Here is a 21996-nt window from a genome sequence, read left to right as displayed (position 1 = left end):
AAAGAGGAGGTGTGCCAGGAGAAGTGGTTTATTGTGGATGCAACATAAACTCGGAGGCAGAGAGTGGAAGTAAGGAATAGGTCTGGTTCAGGTCATGAAGGAAAAGGAGTGCTTTGGGGAAAGGAGACATTTTTAAACAAATTAAAATAGGCATGAATACATGGTGATTGCTGCATCCCCAGTAACATAAAAACCTAGTTCCCTTGAGAGCTCCTTTGAACTTCAGTTGAGCCATTCATCCAATGGGGGTGATTCTACCCACCCTGACCCATTTTTCAAGAGTTTTATTTGAAGATCAATTGAAAAAAAAGTTAAAAAATAAATTATTTTTAAAGCAGATCAGAGTTGCAAAAGTATAGCCTGTTACTTTTTATTGATTTAGTGATGAATTATTGCTAATAGAACCTAGCACAAGTGTGAATACTTATTTTTCACCCAAGGAAGTTTATCCCAGTAACAGAAGCCTGCTACTTTCATACAGTTGCACTTTTCACTTGATCCAAGGTTAAGCAGTGAGCCCTACCCTACAGTCTTGCTCTCTGTTATGAATTATATCCTCGCCCCAGGTCTTGGATCTGCTACATACAGTGTGTATGGGACCTGGGGCTCAGCTCTTTTACTAACCTTTCTGGCCTCAGTATACTCATCTGGGAAATAGGTATATTAATAGGACCAACTAACAGGTATATAGGGTTCATTGGAATGATTCCTATAAATGCCCAGTGCCTGGCACATGCTGAGTGAGTGGAGGCTTTCTATGTGAAAATGTGAGTGATTCCAATGCCAGTGAGGCCTGGCCCAATTCACATGTCCTCCCATTAAATGTAAGAAGGGCTAAAATTTGCTTGTACTGGGTTGACGGTGGTGTCTTCTTTCATAAAGTCTCAAATTGTAGATTTTTCAGGCCATAGATTCTTATAAAATTATGTCATTGTGAATGAGTGGGAACTTGTGTGAGGGCAACAGACATTTATTCTTCAGATTATACAGTTTCTAGTACTGTCTTTGGTTTTACATGCAGCCTCGTTCACCCATTGAGGCTACCTGCCTGGATATCTATCTATTTATCTCTCATCTAGTTACCTACCTACCTACCTACCTACCTATTTATCTATGTATTAATGTTGGTGACTTGAGAGAAGGCCATAGGATGTTGAAGTTTTATAACCTACAAGTTACCAGGGCCCAATAGAATAGAATATTTTCTCTTTTACACACATCCTATTTTAGGATTCTCTGTTTTGCTACCTTCTCAGCTTCATCATTCTGCCCACATCTCCATCTCCACTTGCCTCCACCTTTCTTGTAGGGCATTGTGTTACGTGAGCTCCCCGTACCTTCTCTCCTCCCCACCTCTCAGAATTTCCTTGCCCTGTGATCTCTGTTAGGTGGGATACTAGTAGATTATATTCTCTTAGGATTCATCTCTAAGAGTAGAATTTTCCAGCAAACTCAGTCCCACATTTTTCCAGGTTCAACTCTAGTAGAACAAAATCCATGTCTGGTTTTAGTCACTCAGATAAAAATCCTGCAGCTTGGATTGGGCCTGATCGGATTGCCTTGGGTCATATGCCCATCTCTAAAGCAGGCCGGCCTGGACCACAGGTGCAGTCTGGCCCAAGTGTAGAATGAGTTCATGCCACTGAAATACAAGGACTCTTGGGTGGGAGCCAGGAAGTTCTCCAAAAGGACAGTGGAGGTCTGTTACAAAGTGGGGGAAATGGGTTCTGGGCAGTCAACTCACAGACTCCTTCAATAATCTTGTGAAAACTGTGGACTCATTCAACAGAAAAAAAATAGTGTGCAAAAATTTGGGTGCATTGTTGAGGTCTTCAAGAACCCCAAGTAGACCATTCATGGACTTCAGGGTAAGACTATCTGGACTAGATAAATCCTAAAGTCTCATCCCATTCTAGCATTCTTAGTTTTATTAACCAGTTTCGAGATAAGATAAAGCCTCTTTGGAGTTTGGCTTCCCACGTTTCTACTTTTAAACTGAAGTTATTTAAGAGTGACGAGGAGTGGGGAGCAGGGAAGGGCAAAGGGGTATGACCTGGGAGCTACAAGGCACCTCAGAAAGTCTAAATTATATCACTGTTGGTCAACAATATTGTTTTATTTTCATTTTCCATCAGCCTCCTTATGATATCATAAGAAATAATGCGTAATAAAGTGTCAGACTCTATTTTGCATTATGATTTAAAAGTGATAAATTTCTTCTTATATTTTTATGGACTAGAACACACAGACTTATTGGATCACCCATAATATAAACTGGAATAATTTGGAGCTCATGAGATTATTGTCATTGCTCTGTGGGCATGAGGCTCACTGGTCATTTTCATTTGGAGGCTGATCCTGAGCTTTAAATCCAAATTAAGGAGTCACTTGTTTTTGTCTGAACTCTGCTTGGGTGGCGTGTTGGAATGCAGTGGTTTTTCTCGATGAAAGCCATTGCTCAAATTAAATTCATTATCCCCAATGGTGCATGAGCCAGAGGATGGGAGGCAACACATGGTGATGCTGAGATTGGGACCAGGGAGGATGTGTCCAAGAAAGTGAACAGACAAATGGAAAGAGATTTTTTAAAGGGCAGTGATGATTTAAATAGCTCCCAAAAGAATTTTCATCCTTAGCAAGTTTGCTTTTCTTTTGGAGGAACAGCTTTTTCTACTGATGCCTTTTTCTTTCTTTCTTTCTTTTTTGGTAGAAAAATGGGCTTGTTTCTTTTCCTTGAAGCAAAAATTTGCCAAATATCAGCTTTCTTTGGCAACCAAGAAACTCCTTTCTTTCTCTGTGGATCATGCGGGGAGTGAGGTGGGATGAGTGAGGGAATTTAATTTTTCAGAGGTGATTTGACATGTGTTTTCGCACTAAGTCTCAGTGACATGATTAGATGGCCATCCCTTCTCTGAAGTTCACTGTTTATGGTACAAAACGTTATCATTGTATTTATCACATGGTATTGTCATGACTGTTGATTTTTTAAAAAATTAGATATTCATTCTTAAGATTTAGTGTACATCAAAAAGGTTTGCATACCTTACCCCCTAACCTTCTTCCACCAGGACAAGTTTCTAGACAAATCTGACACAGGGAATCTGAGAACTATACTTTGGTGAACTTCTGTAAGGACAGGGAGGAAGTTGTCTCTCTACTTGTACTTAGCATGTTGTTGGTGATTAGAAAATACTTACTGAGTGAGGGGTGGACTGAAGGAAGAAATGGATGACTTAAGGAAATAAGCTGAACCAAGAAATGGCAAACCATCAAGCACTTTCAGCACTGGGTTTCAACAAAGTCATCAGAAGGGTCTGTAGAATTTTGGAGAGAGGACATCCATTTCATACTATTAGTCACATTGCCTTTTGTCCCTTTGGATTACACTTAAATGTTTTAAAAACAATGGCAAGTTCAACCTAGACATAATATTTTAAATTTGAGGAATTTAATAATATTTTGACGTTGGGGATTTTTCTTGAGCACTGGGTTTCAACAAAGTCATCAGAAGGGTCTGTAGAATTTTGGAGAGAGGACATCCATTTCATACTATTAGTCACATTGCCTTTTGTCCCTTTGGATTACACTTAAATGTTTTAAAAACAATGGCAAGTTCAACCTAGACATAATATTTTAAATTTGAGGAATTTAATAATATTTTGACGTTGGGGAATTTTTAAGTAGGAAACTGAGGACACCAACGATGTGGAATCTGCCCAGTTGATATACTTTTATGAATTATGCATATGGGAAAGTAGTAAATGATCTACATTTTACAGAGTGTGAGATGGATAATTCTTAACTGTTCTTGTTTAAATTAACTGGCAAATCTTAGAGCATGAAGACTTTGGCACAGACACTTGTCATCTTTTAAAAATATATTTTATTGATTTTTTACAGATAGGAAGGGAGAGGGATAGAGAGTTAGAAACATCGATGAGAGAGAAACATTCATCAGCTGCCTCCTGCACACCTCCTACTGGGTATGTGCCCTCAACCAAGGTACATGCCCTTGACCGGAATCGAACCTGTGACTCTTCAGTCGGCAGGCCGACGCTCTATCCACTGAGTCAAGCCGGTTAGGGTGACACTTGTCATTATTTATTCATTGTAAAATGGGGGCAACATTCTCTAGGTTCTATGCTGAATGATACTTCAATTTTTACAATAATAAAAGTGTTTTTTTCCTTAAAGTAATGCCTATTTAGAGAAAATTCAGAAAATAAAAATATGGAAAGAGATAACTCTTTTTGCTATGAGAGTTAACTGCCATAATATTTACAATCAGTTTAAGTCAGATATTTATTTACTGTTTTTCATAGACAGTCATACTAGGTGCTGTGGGAATAGAAAGGCACTTTAAGCATGTCCGTAGTGTCATGGAGGAGGCAAACGATGACTCAGCTAACTGGAATGCAGGATATAAAGACCAGTGTGACAAGAGATGTAACAGAGTAGAGGAGGAGGTGATTAATTCTAGCTGAGGTACTTGGGAAGGTTTCATGGGCATATGCATTTATGCTGCACCTTGAAGGCTAAGGAGGGTCATGGGAAGTTGAGATAGTGTGGGACCCAGGAATGTGGCCTACAGTGAAGGCAGGAAGGAAGCTTCATGCTCAGGGCATAGGATGTAACTCCATTTAACTGAAGCAAAAATGCTGGAAGGTGAAGAGTAGAGGACCAATGTGCCTGGATAGGTATAATCTTGACATTCTTGATCCAGACCCTGACAGAATACCCACAACAGGTTATTACTTTTCAAGTATTCAACCTTACTTGGCAATTACTCAAATACTCTATCATCCTCAGAGTTAAAGAGTTTTCTTGAAAGTTCGATTTTAAGTGCTTTCCTTCTCCTTTACTTTCCTTTTGGAGAAAAACTTGAACCAAAGTCACAATGATAGTAGTACAATTGGTGTTAAGGGGAAAGAATTAGTGACATGTTAGGTTCTCTGGGGATATTATTAGTTGAGTAAATGGATGACACTGAATGTTTATACTTCATAACGTCTTGGAAAAAATAGGGAGGTGAGTGTCCAGAAAACCCCACATGTTTCAGTTACTGTGGATTTGAACTTTCTGATCTCTATCTGGCATCTATCACCTCCATAGAAGAAATTAATACTGAAACCTTTTAAGTCTTTAGGAGGGAAAGTGAAATTCTCACATCAGATTCTAAATGAATATGTTTTAAAACCTTAAACATGTGAGCATTAAACAGCCTTTCATTTTCAACCTGTGGTTTTCTGTCTGCAAGAAAAGATTCAAAGATACTGACTTGTGTAGCTGGTAAATACAGAAAGTACAACTGAATCCTTAAGACGCTGCTTATTGACTCCTCCCAAGAGACCCATATCACATTGGGTTTGCTTTGGCTGTCACTCTCCAACTTTGCTTTGGCTCAATGACCAGACCCATCAACTGGGCTCTCATTGTTGGTTAAAATACATTTGAAATAGGTGACAGTCATGAGAAAAATTGGAACACATTTAAATTTATAATTGGGAATATTGTGGTGACCATACCAGAAAATTTTAAGGTAACTTTAGCTCTACTTGTGGATGAATTTGATCGTGATGATAAGAGTATAGCCAGATATGATAATGGCCATACTCTCATAGTAGAACACATAACGTACAAAGGAATGAGTTTAGTGGATATAAGCTTTGGAGCCAAACTGCCTACATTCAAATCCCAGTTCTACCACTTACTAGATAGGAAACCTTGGGCAAATTACATAACTTCTCAGCATCGTTATCTATAAAATGAGAATAAAGATAGTGCTTCACAGGGTTGTAGTGAAGAGTAAATGAATTCATACATGCAAAGTCTTAGAACAGGGCGTTGCACATGGTATACTCATGTGTTTGCTCTAATAACCACTAAGTTGAGGTATTGAGGTTCCTCCTACCTTGTGTTTTGTGCTTGGCTCTATTACTGAAGCAAAGTTACCACTGCACTTGCATTTTTCTATTGTGGGGAAGGGTTTGTACTAGTGACTCCGAGTTCTGAGGCCTGATGCCTGTCTCAATCCTATCCCCACATCAGCAGGAGCTCTGTGTCATGTGGTTCCTTGCAGATCATGTTGCTTGGAATGGAAACAGTTTAAGACATATATGTCCTCAGTCTGTCCCCAACCCCAAGAAAAATGGACCAACCCTTGGGTTTGTTATCTGCCTCATTTCTGCTGTATATCAAACTACTAGGATGTTTCTAAATTTCTGAACAGGTAGTGTTAGTTCCTTAATATATTGTGGCAAGAAGCACTGGCATTTGAGGAATATTTGTGAAAGAGTATGTCTGAAGATGTATGCCTTCTCTACCACACACAAGCCTATACTGCTTTGGATGAGTCAGACTTTCTCATCTAACTTTCCATCAAACCTTGCAGTAGTCAATGTTAAGCTACAGCACTCTTGCTCTGACTTCCCTTCTCCCTTTTATTTCTAAAGAACTGCAATTTATTTTTCCCCATTGGCCACTGATTTATTTGTCATCTCCTCTCCCCTTTTACAATCCTGCTGCCTTTTCCTACCTTTCAGATCGACTTCTAGCATGAAGACACCTATTTGCAGTGGTCCTTTTTCTGAAAACTATTTTTAAATTCTTTGGTCGGTTGCTATGCTATTCCAACACCTTTTTTTTTTTTAAATTCTTGCCTCTAATTATGTTCTTTTATCAAGGGCAAACTCTGAGCTCTGAGGTAATGAATGCTTTTCAAGTTGATCATGTTCACCCCTTCAGGCTGAGAACACTTTCCAAAAATGCCCAAGATCTTAGATACGTTGGCCAGGGGAAAAGGTAAACTCCTTGAAGTCAGTGGCCAATAATAGGGGTAGCCACATGCTCCCCCTTGGGATCCCCAAGATAGTGCCACAACTTGGTATCATTCCACTTTCCACTGTGGGAGGGAGAAGAAGATTTGCTTCAACTACGTAGAATCCCTTCCCAGATCTCATTTCTTCCTCTTTCTTCCTTCCTCACCTCTCAAACATAACTGCACGGGTTTGAGTCAAGGCAGGTCCTCTCTCAGTAATGCATTTTAATATCAGAAAAGGAGAGAAAGTGGGCCTGGCAGTGAGCAACCTTTGCCCTCATACAGCCCGCCCCTGTGACATCTGTGGGATTTTGGCTGACTTCTGTGTATCATATTTTCACATGGATGAACTGTACTCTACCATTTCTGTGTACCAGGAACCCAAAACAGTGTTGACATTGAAAATAGAGTTTTCTCTTTCTAGCTGTTTTAGCTTCTCTGTTTTCAAGGGCGACCTATTATTTTTCATGGCAGTGGCCATGGGACTCTTGTTTACCTCTCCACGGAGGGCTGTCCTGAGGCACTGATGGTATTTCTGAAGTAGCCCCTGGCAGCTCGGGTGGTCTGGGTAGACATAGCTGCTTTCTGGTTAAATATTTTAAATTTGGGAGAATTCCTGGACTCCTGGAAAGTCTTCCTTGGTTATATCTGGGCAGTAGATTTGGTCTTTGGAGGCAGACAGCTCTGTGCTTCGTTGTCAAAGCAGATAATAATGCAGTTCATGGAAAGAGGCCCTTTGAATCCTGAGGCATTTCCTTCTCACCCTCCAGTGAGTGTCTGTGTGGGAGCAGCTGGAGCTTCACACAGAAGGGACCCCACAGTTGTCTCCACACAGCTGTTTCCAGCATCAGGTCAGTGTGAGTCTCCGTGTCCTGAATATGTTTGGGAAGGATCGTCTGCCACATAACCATCTGCAGGCATAAGTCAGAGGAACTTTCAGGGAGCCTTAAGACTGCAAATGGGGGATTTTATGTCTTGGTTTAGGTGTGTCTTGATGCTGTTCTTTTCCAGCCTGGACATTCTGAGAGCAGCTGAAAACATCCAAACGTGATTTTTCAGAATTTGGGTGGGAGAGGTAAAAACTCAACCTGCTCAGCCTGGATCTATCGCAATGCTTTGCATAATAATTAATGATGTACAAGCTGTTGCTTAATGGACGGTTTTACTGTGTGTGCCCTTCAGTTGTGACTAGCTGGAGTCCCCCATGATTTAAGCGGCTACCTCTCTTCTTTATGTGCGTCTTGGCCATTGGATCAAGCTGTTGGAGTCATATTTTCTCTCCTTGGTTTCTGCTTCCTCTTTCCTTTTTGTCGGTCATTCAATGAACTTATGTTTAACCTTCACATTCAAAGAGAGGAGAATATTTTTTTGTATCTGAATATCTCAATATTTCTTAGTGTTAGGCAGTGACCAGCTCACAGGGATAAATGATGAAAATAATTATTACTCTTTCTATGCTTGTTGCTATTTAAACACTCCACATATGACTCATTTAATTATCAATAACCCTCTAAAGTAGGGTCTGTTACCCCCTCCCCCCTTTTACAGGTGAGAAAATCGAGGCCCAGAGAAGTAAAATAACTTGTCTAAAGTCACACAATTAATTCAACAGTGAAGCTAGCATCATGATGAAAACCACACAGTAGTCCTGGGAGAGAGATAGTGTTAGTCCCACATTTTAATGAGGCCACTGAGGGAGGGTCAAGGGAATTGTCTAAATTTACTCAGGCTTGTCTTATCTCCAACCCTAGCTCTTGTCCAGTATACTCCACTACTGTCTGTATTGTAGAGGTCCTGGATTCTGTTTAGTTGAACAGATATTTACTGGAAACCCACTGGGTTGTGAGTCCTGTGCCATGTGCTGGTTATATAGAATTGGCTTTTTGTTTTTTACACCCTTATATAGATGAGTCAGATCCTGGTGGCTAATTCAGTGAATTTTCCTTTTGGGAAAGCTTGCAGGTACCTCTGGTGTCCAGTACCATGCTAGTCACACGGAAGCTACCTAATATACTGAATAACTATGGGTTGATAAAATGTGATATCAGTTAACCATTTAATAAACAGTTTTGTTCTAGCAACCTCTGTGTTTGATTCAGTTAATGTTTACTGATAGGCTGATGTCTTACATTCACCTGACCGACGAACCTAAACACTATTTTTAATATGATGCCACACTTGGTTTTATGACCGTCACTTTCCTAATTGAGGTAGTAGACTAAAAATGTTCAATGTCAAAATATGGAGCTCTTATTGGGTTGATTTTGAAAAGCTAACATTATATTGGAAAACCCAAACAACTAGTAGTGACGGATGCTAGTTCTAGCTCTTATAACTAATAAAACTGTGTACCTGTTACCACATCTGCTCTCTCTCAATTTTCTCATATGCACAATGAGGAAATTACACTAAGTGATGATTAAGATCACTTGTTAAGTCCTCTAATTCATGGAAAAAAACAGATATTATAAAGAGTCCTTTTTAGTAATGCTATGTATTAGTTTAGTTTTGGCTGCAGGAAGTATCTTAATTTTATTGTCTTATATTCTTGCCTTTTAAATGGGTTGATAATTTCTGGCACACCTAATTTATATGACTTCTGTGAGGGTTCAATGAGATACTGGGGATACACGTGCTTTGAATAATACAACACACGTAGGAACACAAGATGGCATTATTCATATTGAAAGTTAACGATAAAGTGTCAGGTTTCTCACCACTCTTCCCCCCAGCCCCAAAAGACTGGAGTTGGGTCCTGGTTGGGCTATTTCTCAGAGTTTATGGAACTCTTTGGGACTGTACAGGGTCAATAGGGGCTTTGTCCTGCTGCAGGTCCGTTTCCCACGGTTGGGGCAAGGCTGCCACACTTTCTCCTGACACACTTTATCATACACACCCGCCACACAAACTGGGGTAATTCGCCAGACAAAGTGAGGTTTTCAGTTACAAGAACCTCTGCTTTGTGAAAAGCCCCCTTGGAATCTGAGCCCTTTCCCCTAAGCCAGCAGACGTGTCTCCCGGCTTTACAAATGCCTTAAAAGCTGCCCGATAAAAACTACCCTGAATTTGTGTGCCATGTCTAACTCTGTCTGTTGGTGTGGGATATTTTTAACTCCTGCTTCTAATTCCTCTTGGTTCCTTTAAGGAAGCGCGATCGTAAGGGTCAGGCACTTGGCATCTACTTAGGGGAAAACTTTGAAAGAATTTCTGAGGCTCCCCCTGGGGTAGAGCTGGCTCTCCCCAGAAGAATCGGCCTTTCAGAGCGTCTTTGCCACATAAGGGCTTGAGCTGGGCCCCAGGCACCAGTTGACGCTGTCTCTCCCCCACGACAGATGGTCAGGCCTTCAATTTCAGCAAGGGATCCTCTGTGGAGCTTCTGCCAGCATGCCGAGTGACAGGGCAGCTTAGGGTAACGGGGATCCGGTGTGTGCCCGGCATAGCTTTTGTGCTAACGATGGGCTGCTGACAGGCGCCTTGCCCCTGCTCATCCTGGAGGCAGATCCCCGCTCCCTTGATTCTGTTTCTCTCTGGCAAAGCTGCGTCCTGTTTGCCTGTCTTTCAGAACCCATTTTGGCACCAGATGGACCCCCTCACGGTGGCTAGCAGTTGTCTGACTTGAAGATGCCAGAGGGTGTGCTGACAGCTCCTTCTAACATAACCTGAATCTGGCTGTCGGCTCTGGGCTCAAATGGCTTAAACACACACAGGCGGCAAATATTATCAACCCTGGGGAACAACGGAGGGGAGAGAATGGCAGTGCCCGCTCCTGCAATATTTACGTTGCTAGTGTAGAGATAATACTAATAATTCCTCTTGCTTGTACAATTACTCATATTTGCTCTTCTTAGTACAATTGCTGTTGATAGTACAATTAGTGTTCATATCAGTACTGTACTACTTCTGTTATTACTAAAACTACTATAGCATAATGGCTAAGAATGCAGGCTCCATCCAAATTTGAGCTCTACTCTTTCACGAAAGTATGTGTACCAGGGTGAGATTTTTACGCCATTGTAGACATCAAGTGGGGGAAAGATGTAGAAGGGAAAATTTCTTTAAAATTTTTTTTTCATTTCATTTTATTTTTTTCATCACTTTTTATCCCTCTTGTACCCTCTTCCACCTCCATCCAACACTCCCCCCCACAATCAGCATACTGTTGTCCATGTCAATGAGTTTTTTCTCTCTTTCTTTTTCTTTTTTGCTCAATCCTTCCACCTCCCCAGCCTCCCTGCCCTCTATACTTACAAGAATTTCACTGACTAGCATTTTAATGCATTCTGATATTTTGGGAAATTATTTGAGTCTGAAATCCACAGGCCTAAGAGAAAGGGAATGAAGATCTTAAGGTGGCTTTTAAAATTGTCCTTTTCCCAAACCTGAACAGGTGTGGAACATGCAGATGGCCAACATGAATGCTCTAGAAGGCTGCCTTTGATATCTGCTTCCTTTACCTGATGGACTTTAACAAACCACTGCGACATAAGACATAACTCAGAAAGCTATAGGGTGACCATCGAATTTAGAACGCTTTTGCAAGTTAAAGTGGGCACTATTAATACACTAATACAGCAGGTGACAACTGGAATTGTTTCTGGCAAGGTGGGACCTTTGGTCACCCTAGCAAGTAAAGCCCCTGGGCCTCACATATAGGAAATCTTTGAGAAGCCAAAGGACTTTAGTCAGTATGTGAATCTTACCTTCTTCTCATGGGTACTATTACACTAGGGTATTTTATTTGGAGATGCTAGGTTAAAAGGTGTCTACTGTTTCCTTGTGGTCATTCAGCATATATTTTGCTGGTTCATAATCTGTGACTTTACAGGGTTTGACTTACATGTTATTAGGGACCGTGAGTAATTCTCAGGCAATTATACTCAATTGGAACCTACCTTAAATGGGGTGAAGACTTTCTCTCTGCCTGAGTGAGAACCCTTCCTTGGGGGCTTACTGCTTTTGTGAGAGCTGCTGGCAGTACTGAGAGCTGTCCATCCAGCTGGAATGCCAAGCAAAGGCTAAAGCTCTCAAAGAAATACTGGTTCTAAAACCATTTTGAATATTTCAGAAAACTGGCCTAGGATATACCGCCCAGAAGCGACTTACTACTTTTTACCTTTCTGTGTCAGGACTGAAATGCTAACCACAATCATTTCTTTCTTCACAGGTTCTTCTTGAAATTTTTCCTCAAATGTAACCAAAATTGCCTAAAGAATGCCGGAAACCCACGTGATATGCGGAGATTCCAGGTGGGTCTGTCTTGTCTTTCTCAAATCTCAATAATGACTTGAATATCAGGAGAGAGTAAAAAAAAAAAAAAAAGACTGAGGCAGAATATAGAGAGTACGGTTGTTTCCCCAGAGTGGAGAGCAGGTGGGGTTCCTAGTCCCTCAGGTCTCTGCTGTCTAGGAGTTGTTGTTTTTATTAGAGAAGAATTGGGACCACACCACCTGTGTGTGCTGGTTGAGCCTAGGGTGGCTTCCAGAATGGACTCACAGGCTTACACTACTGCAGGTGAAGTGAAGTACACAGAAACAATGAATTCTTTGCCTGTAAGTTTAGAACTGGAAAGCTGGTACATAAGAGCTTTGTTCTGTTTTTAGAATTTACTACCTTCTTCCTTCCTCTCTCTCTGTTCTTCTATCCTTGGAAATTGTTAGTAGCAATTATCATTAAAAATGGACCCCTTAAGAAGCAGAGGGTGTTTCTAGACTGACAGGGGTGACAGTTCTGTTTCAGAAATGTCCTTGTGCGGCTCATGTAAATGTCCTGAAGCATCCATCCGATCTGCCACCATTAAAAGCATGAGTGGTATGCTAACCTCACATAATTATACATTTTCTAAAGGAAAAAGAACGTGAGAACAAACGTGTTAACTTCTGAGACACAGAATGGGAGTTGGGTTTTAGTAAAGGTGGTTAAGTTCTAGGTAGCTGCTTCTCAAACTGGAAAGTCAAGAATCCCCTGGGGATCTTGTTAAAATGCTAATTGATGTCTGGGGGGAGAGGGTGCAGAAATTCTACATTTCTAACAAGCTCCCTAGTGATGCCAATGCCATGGCCATACTTGAGTAGCAAGGTACTAGTCCCCTCCCGTGTTGCTTTCTGTCTAATTTTATGGCTAACTCATTTGCATGGCCAATGTTAAATTTCCCATCAGAATCATGACCCATATAGGTATGGCCATAAGGTCTGTATGGTGCTTAGAGTATACTCTTAGGTATAGTCAGCTTTAAGTAGATTAAAATGTATGATCTCTGAGAAGCGCTTGAAAATTTTTATGCACAGTCTCTGATGGAGAAAGGGAAGGGATGATTCTGAGCATTGATTTTTGAATGTCAAGATCTCTTAATCTCTAAGATGATGGTTTTTTAAAGGGGTGAGACTTACTGGTCTCATGAAAGAATGAATTCAGTGAAAAAAAGACATTCTCTCCTGAGATCTGAAGCATTTCTCTAAAACCATCTTGGCCTTGCCAACTTTTGTCTTAACAGAGATGAATGGGGGAGAATCCCTAAATTCCTAGTTTCCCAGAAAATGTTTCTCCTGGCTAGATTCGGATCCCATTTTGGTAGACTTGGGCACCCGCATTCCCACACAGGACTTTTTGAGTTGCATTGGAGTCACCTTTAAGGGCAAAACAACACATATGATGCCACTAAGTGTGTGTTGCTAAGTGTCTTAAAACGTGAGGGTGAATTTTAGTATCAACTGTTTGGTAGTTTGCTTTGACCTTGAGAGGAGCCATATCTCTCATTTGAACAAGCTTGGGTTAGAAATGAAGCATCTCCAGGCACAAACCAATTCAGATCTGAGAGACATGTCTAATGGCCTTTGCATACCAGGATCAACTTTGCTGTGTTTCTCAGCGAAGCAGAGCTAGAGGTGGACTTTGGTGACATTGGGAGCCTAAAGAAAGAACGTTTGTGCAAGACTTCTGGGGACTTGTTTGCCCTCATAGGACCTGCTAGTAAAATGTCTGAAAGCCTTGAATTATAGGAATGTAGCTCTTATGTGAGATGAGAAACCAATTCAGTCTGGTATTTTTGAGACTAGAAAGTTTTACTTTTCAGACAAAAGAGTTACTCTTTGTTTAATAGAAGGCCTACTGAGATGAGGAGACATGAGTTAGATTTCCGGAAAACCTCAGTTTCCTCAATTGTAAAATAGAGTAAAAATGATGATTCTGCTTATTTTACAACATATGGAGGAAAGACAGCATTTTGCATGCATATGTAATTTATAAATGATAAAATAAAATGTAAGCCTTTGGAGAAAATACTTGCAGTAAACTAAAGCTGGGTCATTATTTCAGTACAGGGTTTCTCCAATTTGGGCACAATTCACATTTTAGACAGGTTAATCCTTTGTGGGGAGTGAGGGATGGGGTGGGGGGATGGTATGTCCTGTGTTTGTAGTATGTTTGCAGTTGTCACTGGCCTCTACCACTAGATGCCAGTAGACAAACCAAGATGTCTCCAGGCTTGTCAAATGTCCCCTGGTTGGGGTGGGAGTGCAAAATTGTTCCTGGTTGAGAATCACTGGTTCAGCCCTATACTTGATGATCTCTGGCGGACTCTTCTCGGGGACAGTGCTTTTGTCTCAAAGAGCACACTCTTTGTTTAGGCATGAGAGCTGCCTGACACACGTCATACTATTCTTCGAATACATAATGCTTTATCTGAACCATGGCAATGCTCTTTCCTATGATTCTCCAATTGGTCCTAAAGCAGGTGGATGTGTCTCAATAGGGGCAGCTACCTTGGTCACCACAGAGTCAGTGTTTGAGTTGAAGAAGAGCCGTATCTCTTTCTATCAGCAATGACAAATTCCTTACTGCATCTCAGATTTAACCTGCTTTGTTCCATCACTCACTCATTCCTTCCTGGCAGAGGATGGACGGAGCCTATGACAGAATGAATACTGACTCCTTTAGTTTTGTATCTGTGTATGGTTATACATTTTATGACTTATCATTTTATGCAATTAGCACATGGTCTTATGCATGTAGGCACATGGGTATTTATGCAATTAGAGAATGGATGAATTGCCTCAATAGAATTCAATTAAAACTTCACATATCTCTTATTCAACCTTTCCATTTTTTTCCTCCAGTCTTGTTTCTTTGCATCATTTCGTGCTGGTAGCCACACCATCCTTCTTGAATCCTTTTTCCTTGGACTCCATAACAACATTCATCCATTCTCAGCTCCTCCTAAGAAATGCTCTTGTCTGCTCTCCTATGAATGTCAGTGTTCTCCAAATTTCCTTTTCAGATATAGAACTCTTTTCACTCTATAGGATCTCTGAGTATCTTCTCCACCCCCAGCACCTTAACCACTTTTTCGACACTGAGAATTCTTGAGTCAGGTTCCTCGAGACCTGATATCCCATTTCAGACCTAGCTACCAGCTGCCTGCTGGATATTTCCAGGAACTTCAATGCATTGAGCCCCCAAACTCAATATTTTTATTTATTTATTTTTTCCCCTTGTGCTGGTGTCCAAGCTGGTTTCTCTTCCTATGTTCCTTGTCTTGGTTTGTTCCTAAGTGCGTCAAGTACTGGGGAGAGAACTATGTATATTTGTGTCTATATCAGTGTGTTCCATATACATGTGTATAATTATACATGTCCCTGTGTGTACCTTGATGTACATTTATGGACATGGGCCATAATGATGATGATAAAGCTAACATTTATTGGGTACTGATGTGAGAGAGATTATGCTAAGCATTTTACATGAATTGTCATTTTCATCTTCACAATATCCCCGTTGGGAATGTGTAAATGTGGATTATGGATTTTACAGATGAGGAAACTGAGGCTTAGAGAAGGTAAGCAAGTTGCCTGAAGTCACACATCTATTAAGTATTGAGGCAGTCTGACTCAAATGTTATCTAAGGTTGTGGAACTATAAAGAACTTGTCCAGAATCTGTTGGCAGGTACCAAATAAGACAATAAGGAGGTCTCTCAACATCTGAGAGCCACAGTGGCTACCCACAAATATGTGCTGGACTCTCAGCAAAGCTAAGGAGGGGTTTTCAAAAGAGGCATTTGCCCTAATAGAACCTAAAGATACCATCTGGATGAAGACCATTGGAACAGCACCAAAGTTTGCCAAGCAGAGGGTAGAATTGTGTGGAGGGGGAGAAACCTGAGCCTTGTTTCTGAACAGAGCTACAGTGTTGGTCAGTTTGTAATTGTATGAACTTTAGGAAAAGAAGCTGTTATTCAGAAGACTGCCTGAGCTTCTCATAAGTGGTAGAGTTTTAGGCCAGTTCTCTAGGGCAAGACAGACCCCTTACCCAGATGGAGCCTGAGTATAGCGGCCCCTCAGTGTAAAGTGGCATCTCAGATTACTCTGTTAAGAATTCTTACTGAAGTTCCCAGTTCTTAGGAGTTAACCAGGAGAGGGAGGTTTAGTCTTCCCCAAAGCTATCCTGGCTGTAGAGATGCGTTAGGAGACAGTGGTCAAATGTTTCCTATCAACAAGACTTATAATTTCCATCATTTTTCTCATAGCACACTAAGTGGGAAGCTGGCTTCAAATATTTTTACTAGTGTGTTGCTGCTGCCTCCAAGGGGGAGTGAGAGAGTGTCTTTTTGGGCATGAGAAAACTGGTGTACTCTTTATATCTCCCTGTGGCTTTTCCCAGTTATATTGAAAATCCGAGACCTGGAGACATCTGATTGAAAACTCACTCTCCTGCCTATTAAGTGGGCTCTTCCCAATTGTCATGGGTGCTCTTTTTCTCTCACCCATTTTATCTGCTTGCCAGGCCAGCCTGATCTTCATCCAGCTGTGCCTAGCGCGTCTCCTTTGAACAGCGATCAGGGTCCTGTGTAGGTGACTGTGGAGGATACAAGAAGGGTTGTTGATCTCTTGACATGTAAAGACATTCTGTCAAGCAAACTCAGCCACACAGCGGCAGAGCTTCTGGTGTGTAAACAGAGACTGCTTAATTACACAGGTCATGTCAATTAGTGTGACCTTAGCGTTTTCAAGAAATTAATCACTTTCCCCTGAGCTCAAGTATGTTCATACATTAAGGCAGTATGGAATAAACCTTGTACAAAATCTGGTATAATCTTTTTTTTCTTTTCTTTTCTTTTCTTTTTTTTTTTTTTTTTTTTTTTACAATGGATGTTTTCTTTTGAAATCCCTGGGCTCTGGTTAGGGTAACAAACTTGCTTAGATACAACAGTGGATATAGGCTTCATTCAGTTCTGGTAGGTGAGGGGAGTTGGGGAGGGGGGGTAAGCTATGGATGGCAACAGCTCATGACAGGGGGAAACTCACTGTGACTAAATGAGCCTGTTTCTTCATCTTGACACTAAAAAGATGCTAATGTCACAGGCCTGTGTTAAAACCATGTCACGGGGCTGGTTTTTAACTGACAGGAGCTAGACAAGTCAAGGTTAAGATTTAAATCCTTATCAATAGCTTTTCTTGTTGGGGCTGGCAGAATGAGGATGGAGAGGGGAGGAACAAGAATTGGGTACAAGCTGTCATCACAGTCAACACCGTAATACTGGAAGGCTGCGAAGTAAAGTGTACATTTCCCAATCCATCTTATCTCTTCAACTAAGTTTTTCCAGAGGCTATAAATCTATATCTATGTATAAATGTTAGCCCTGTGACTACCTACGAATATAAATGTAAGATGTATTCATTCATTCATTCACTCATTCATGTCTGCATGCACTTAGTAGTATTTATTGATGCGGTAGGTAGTGAGTGTATTGTGATGAATAAGAAAGGCAGAGTGTTTGTTCTAATGAAACTGGTATTCTAGGTGGGGTCTATTACTTAGGGTAATACTAGGTGCTGTAACAAATAGGTCAAAGAATACATAATGGCTCATGTACAAGAAAAGGTTACTTCTTGCTCATATAATGGTATAAGGCAGGTGTTCTTGTTGGTGAGCGGATCTTGTCCTGGGAGTGATATGGGGACTTGGGCTCCTTTTCGTTTTGTGTCTCCACTGTCCTTTAGGTTCTAGTTGTCTCCATCCACCCAGCTGAAGGCTATACAGGACATGGAGAGGGCACATGGACTTCTTAAAAGCCCAGGCTAAGAAATGACCCTTGTCAAATCTGCTCACATTCCCTGGCTGGGAGTCTGTCACATGGCCATCCTATCTAATAATAGACAAACATGGTAATTAACCATAACTTTGCTACCCTTCCCATTGGAATCAGGGTGATATGCAAATTAGCAAATTAACTGCCAACCAAGATGGTGGCCGGCAGCCATGGAGCTGAAGCAAGCAGGAGGCTTGGTTGCCCCAATGATGGAGGAAGCTAAGCTTCCCACTTGCCATGGCCTGGCTCTGAGCTCCACTCAAAGCAACAAAGTTTCAATTATAGAATCTAAACAAACCCCAGATCCCTGCTTTCAGCCAGCAGTGGGCTCAGAGCTTAGAGCACCAGTGATGGCAACAATGTGTCAATTATAGAAGCGAAACAAACCCAGATACCTGCTTTCAGTCAGCTGCAGCCTCAGAGCTAGAGCCGGGCCTCAGAGCTGGAGCCGGCTCTCAGCTCCAGTGACAGCTATAGAAGGTAAATAAATACCAGAATAAAAACAACAACAACAACACCAAAAAACAGAAAAAAAGGAGAGACTGGGAGCTTCAGTTGCCCGCCAGCCTGAAAATGGCCCTCAGCCCCTCACCCAGACTGGCCAGGCACACCAGTGGGGACCCCTACACTGAAGGGGGTGTGACCAGCTGCAAACAGCCATCATCCCCTCATCCAGGCTGGCCAGGCACCCAAGCGGGACCCCCACCCTGACTGCCTCCTCAGCAGTGCTGAGGATGTCCGACTGCAGTTTAAGCCTGCTCCCCGCTGGCAAGTGAATGTCCCCTGAGGGCTGCTGGGCTGCCAGAGGGATGTCTGATTGCCATCTTAGGTCCAATCCCCCAGGGAGTGAGCCTAAGCCAGCAGGTGGTCATCCCCTGAGTGGTCCCAGACTGCGAGAGGGCACAGGCCAGGCTGAGGAACCCCCCCTCCCCCCGAGTGCACAAATTTTGGGCACTGGGCCTCTAGTATATAATAAGCAAAGGAGGTTTGCAAATGCCTAGTCATACAGCCTGAGAAAAGAGAAAATGGATGTACGCTGAACAATTACCATCAGCTTCCACATGTGTACAAATTTATAATTGCAAATCATTAAAAAATGTAATTATTGCTGTAAAGAAAATTAAACAGGATATTACAAGAGAGAATAACAGTGTGGGGTGGACGATGGGAATCTACTTTAAAGTAGATGACCAGGGAAAGCTTGTGGGGAGATAACATTGATGCTCAGAGGTAAAGTATAAGAATAAATTGTCCTGGGAAGTGCCAGAAGAATAATTTGTCCAAAGCAAAGAGAACAGCAAGCAGAATACATGTTTATCTGAGCGGACGGATAATTGTCCTTCACTTCTTAGTCATTCAGAGCGGAGGATAGAAAATACGAGAAGAAACCACCAGGTTGTGCATCCAAAATTCCCACCAGAACGGTGTGTTCTCTTTAAAATGATGACATGGGAAGCGACATTAAAAGGCAACTCTCTGCCCTTTTTTGGGGGGATGAATTCTATACATTGTGGAGGACCCTTGTTATTTATTCAGAAACCCACAGAAACTCTGAATCAATATGTCATAGGGTATCATTAGAGGATTCTTAAAATACATGCCCAACCTCTGCACTTTTGGTCTGCTTGGAAAGGCACTTAAATAAAGGCAAAACTATTCTCATCCCTTTTCCTTCTCTCCCAGTCCCCCACCCCCTGCCTCATATTGTTTTGACAAACAGCACATTTTGCAATTAAATTCTTTACCAAACAGAATGCTAGGGGCCCAGACTGCAATCACTCTGCTCATACGGAATAATTTCAAGATGCACCACGCTGATTAATTATACTGAAAGCAGCTCTAATGATAGTTTCTGAATCCAGGATTAATTCACAGAACATGGTAAATACAAATGGCGGATTTTCAACCTGATATATTAAACCATTACAGCTTATTGGGCAAATATGTGTCTTGGCATGAGCCTTCTGCTGGGGCTCGGCAGAAAATATGCATCAGTGAGAAGGAATCCTTATGAGCTGGATTTGTTGAGTGGTAGCTCTGCACTTAGAGGAAATAAATTCCTACATGAAGTATAGCTGCTATTGAAAAAATGTAAAATACATGAAAAGATAGATATGAAAGTGTTCAGTTTGATCAGTGTTGCCAGTGGATATTGGTTCTGAGAATGCCAATACTTATCGAAACTTCCCAACAAAAGATATTATTATATGCTTTCACTTTTTCACTTGTAACTTTTATAGAGCTTTTAGTATGTGTGAGACCTTGTAGGACTCAGTGTTTTACATGTATTATCTGACTTTTTTTCCCCCTATCGCTCTTTTCCTTGTTACTTTGTTCCAAACAAGCACATTGGCCTTTCTTCTCTTCCTTCATTTCTCTTTCCCAAATATACTGATCTCATTCCCGCCTCAGGGTCTTCGCACTGGCTGTTGCCTCTCCCTGGGAAATTTTCTCACTTCATGGATTGGCTGAATGCTTCTTATTTACTCAGATTTCAGCTAAAATGTCCACTCCTCAGGGAGGCCTTCCTTAATCACTCAATCTACAGTAGCACACCCATTTAGGCATCCCTCTCTCCATTTTATTTTCTTCTTATAACTTTTCATATTCCAAAATTTGCTTTCATTGCTTATTTACTTATTGTCTAAAAACCCTGCTCTGCCCCTGCTAAGAACTAAGCTCTTTGTGGGCAAATACTTCATCTGTCTTGTTCATTGCTACTTCTCCAATACATGGAATAATGCCTGGCAAATAGTAGGCCCACAACTTATTCCTGTGATTAGGTGACTTACCCAAGGTTACAAACTAGTAAGTCATAAACTTGGTTGGTAGTCAAACTCAGGAATGGCTGACCCTGGAATTGGAGTTGTTGACCAATATGCTATTTTCTTCCAATTTCAACATCCATGTGCCATAACCCGTTGGTAGAGAGCACACAAGGCAATTCTGTATGTGTTGGCTCACGGCTGCTTAAAACGGCCAGTGTACACATAATCGGAGAGCACCAGTTACATGCCAATGACACCGTCAGGAGTCATCAAAAGTATCCTGACCCAGAGAGAGAAAAACACGGTTCAGGTCACCAATGAACTTTTTATGTGTAGCACGTGTCACAGTTCAGGAGACAGAAACCGAGTCTAGTTCCCAAGGATCCAAGTTAGTTTCACATAATTATCTGAGGATTTAAAAACATCCATCCTTGTCTTACTCTTAAAAGAAGAGAGAGTTTTTGCCTTGAGCCTTAAAGTGTGGATTTAATTCAGTTACTCACTGCGTATTCTAGCAGTTTCACTCCGTTACATCCTGTAGGTTCATGTGTCCTCCATAATTTTTAATGACTTATTTGGGATCTTTCAACCAGATAGAAGCTAGCAATCAGGCAGGTTTTAGAGAATATCTTATTTCATATCAGTGAAGGATATTTTAAAGGACAAAGTTAATGAAGGCCTTAGTACTGCAGACCATTTTTGTGTAAAAATTACTTAAAGTGTAGTCAGTCACGTAGGCACCAGAGGTGTTCACTGGAAGGTACCAGGGGAGTCAGAGGGGAGAGACCTGAAGCCAGAAGAATGTATGTAGAGGCCAGAGGCTGCTGTGGGTGAGAACTGGACCTGAAGTCTGGAAGTTTCCCTTCAGGCTTGCCTCTGCTGTGAACTTGTCCTATGACCTTGAGGATGTTTTTAAACCTTTTGGGGCCTCAGTTTTGCTATCTGTAAAAGGAAGTGTTGGGCAAATTTGCGGTATCATAACTCCTGAGAATCTCTTTTGTCATTTTGGTTTACGAACGTTATGTGATGACATATTTTCCAACCTAATGGCCTTTATGGAGTAAAATTCACCCTCTCTATTTTAAAATAATTGAAGCCATGTGAACCTACCAACTCAGAGCTTCTCGTCTGCGTGAGATAACCAGTGTTTCCATATGGAGATGATCTGATCCATGTCAACAAAAGGAAATCAAGGAATGCTTTAGTGGCAGCCTTGCTGTGGCTGCACTTAGGATTCTCTCTCTGCAGTCTTGTCTCCTTTGGAAGCCACTAGATTGGCTGATCTCTTGGGTCTCTTGTGACTAATTCGAGGAGAGTCTCTAATAAGTG

The 21996-nt window shown here is 41.4% G+C and overlaps 1 protein-coding gene across 2 annotated transcripts in view; it reads left to right on the top strand.

Moving 5' to 3' along the window:
• EBF1 (early B-cell factor 1) overlaps positions 1–21996 on the top strand; it is a 392963-nt gene that overhangs the window by 229277 nt on the left and 141690 nt on the right. For both annotated transcript variants that reach the window (XM_006766302.2, XM_015565648.1), the window contains exon 5: positions 11982–12063. In XM_006766302.2, the coding sequence (XP_006766365.2) occupies positions 11982–12063 (82 nt within the window). The remainder of the gene's footprint in view (positions 1–11981; positions 12064–21996) is intronic.

The sequence above is a fragment of the Myotis davidii genome, unplaced genomic scaffold (assembly GCF_000327345.1).
Source record: "Myotis davidii unplaced genomic scaffold, ASM32734v1 scaffold18, whole genome shotgun sequence".
Taxonomy (NCBI): Eukaryota; Metazoa; Chordata; class Mammalia; order Chiroptera; family Vespertilionidae; genus Myotis; species Myotis davidii.
Note: the sequence above shows the minus strand (reverse complement) of the source record. Positions and strands in the feature narration are given on the sequence as shown.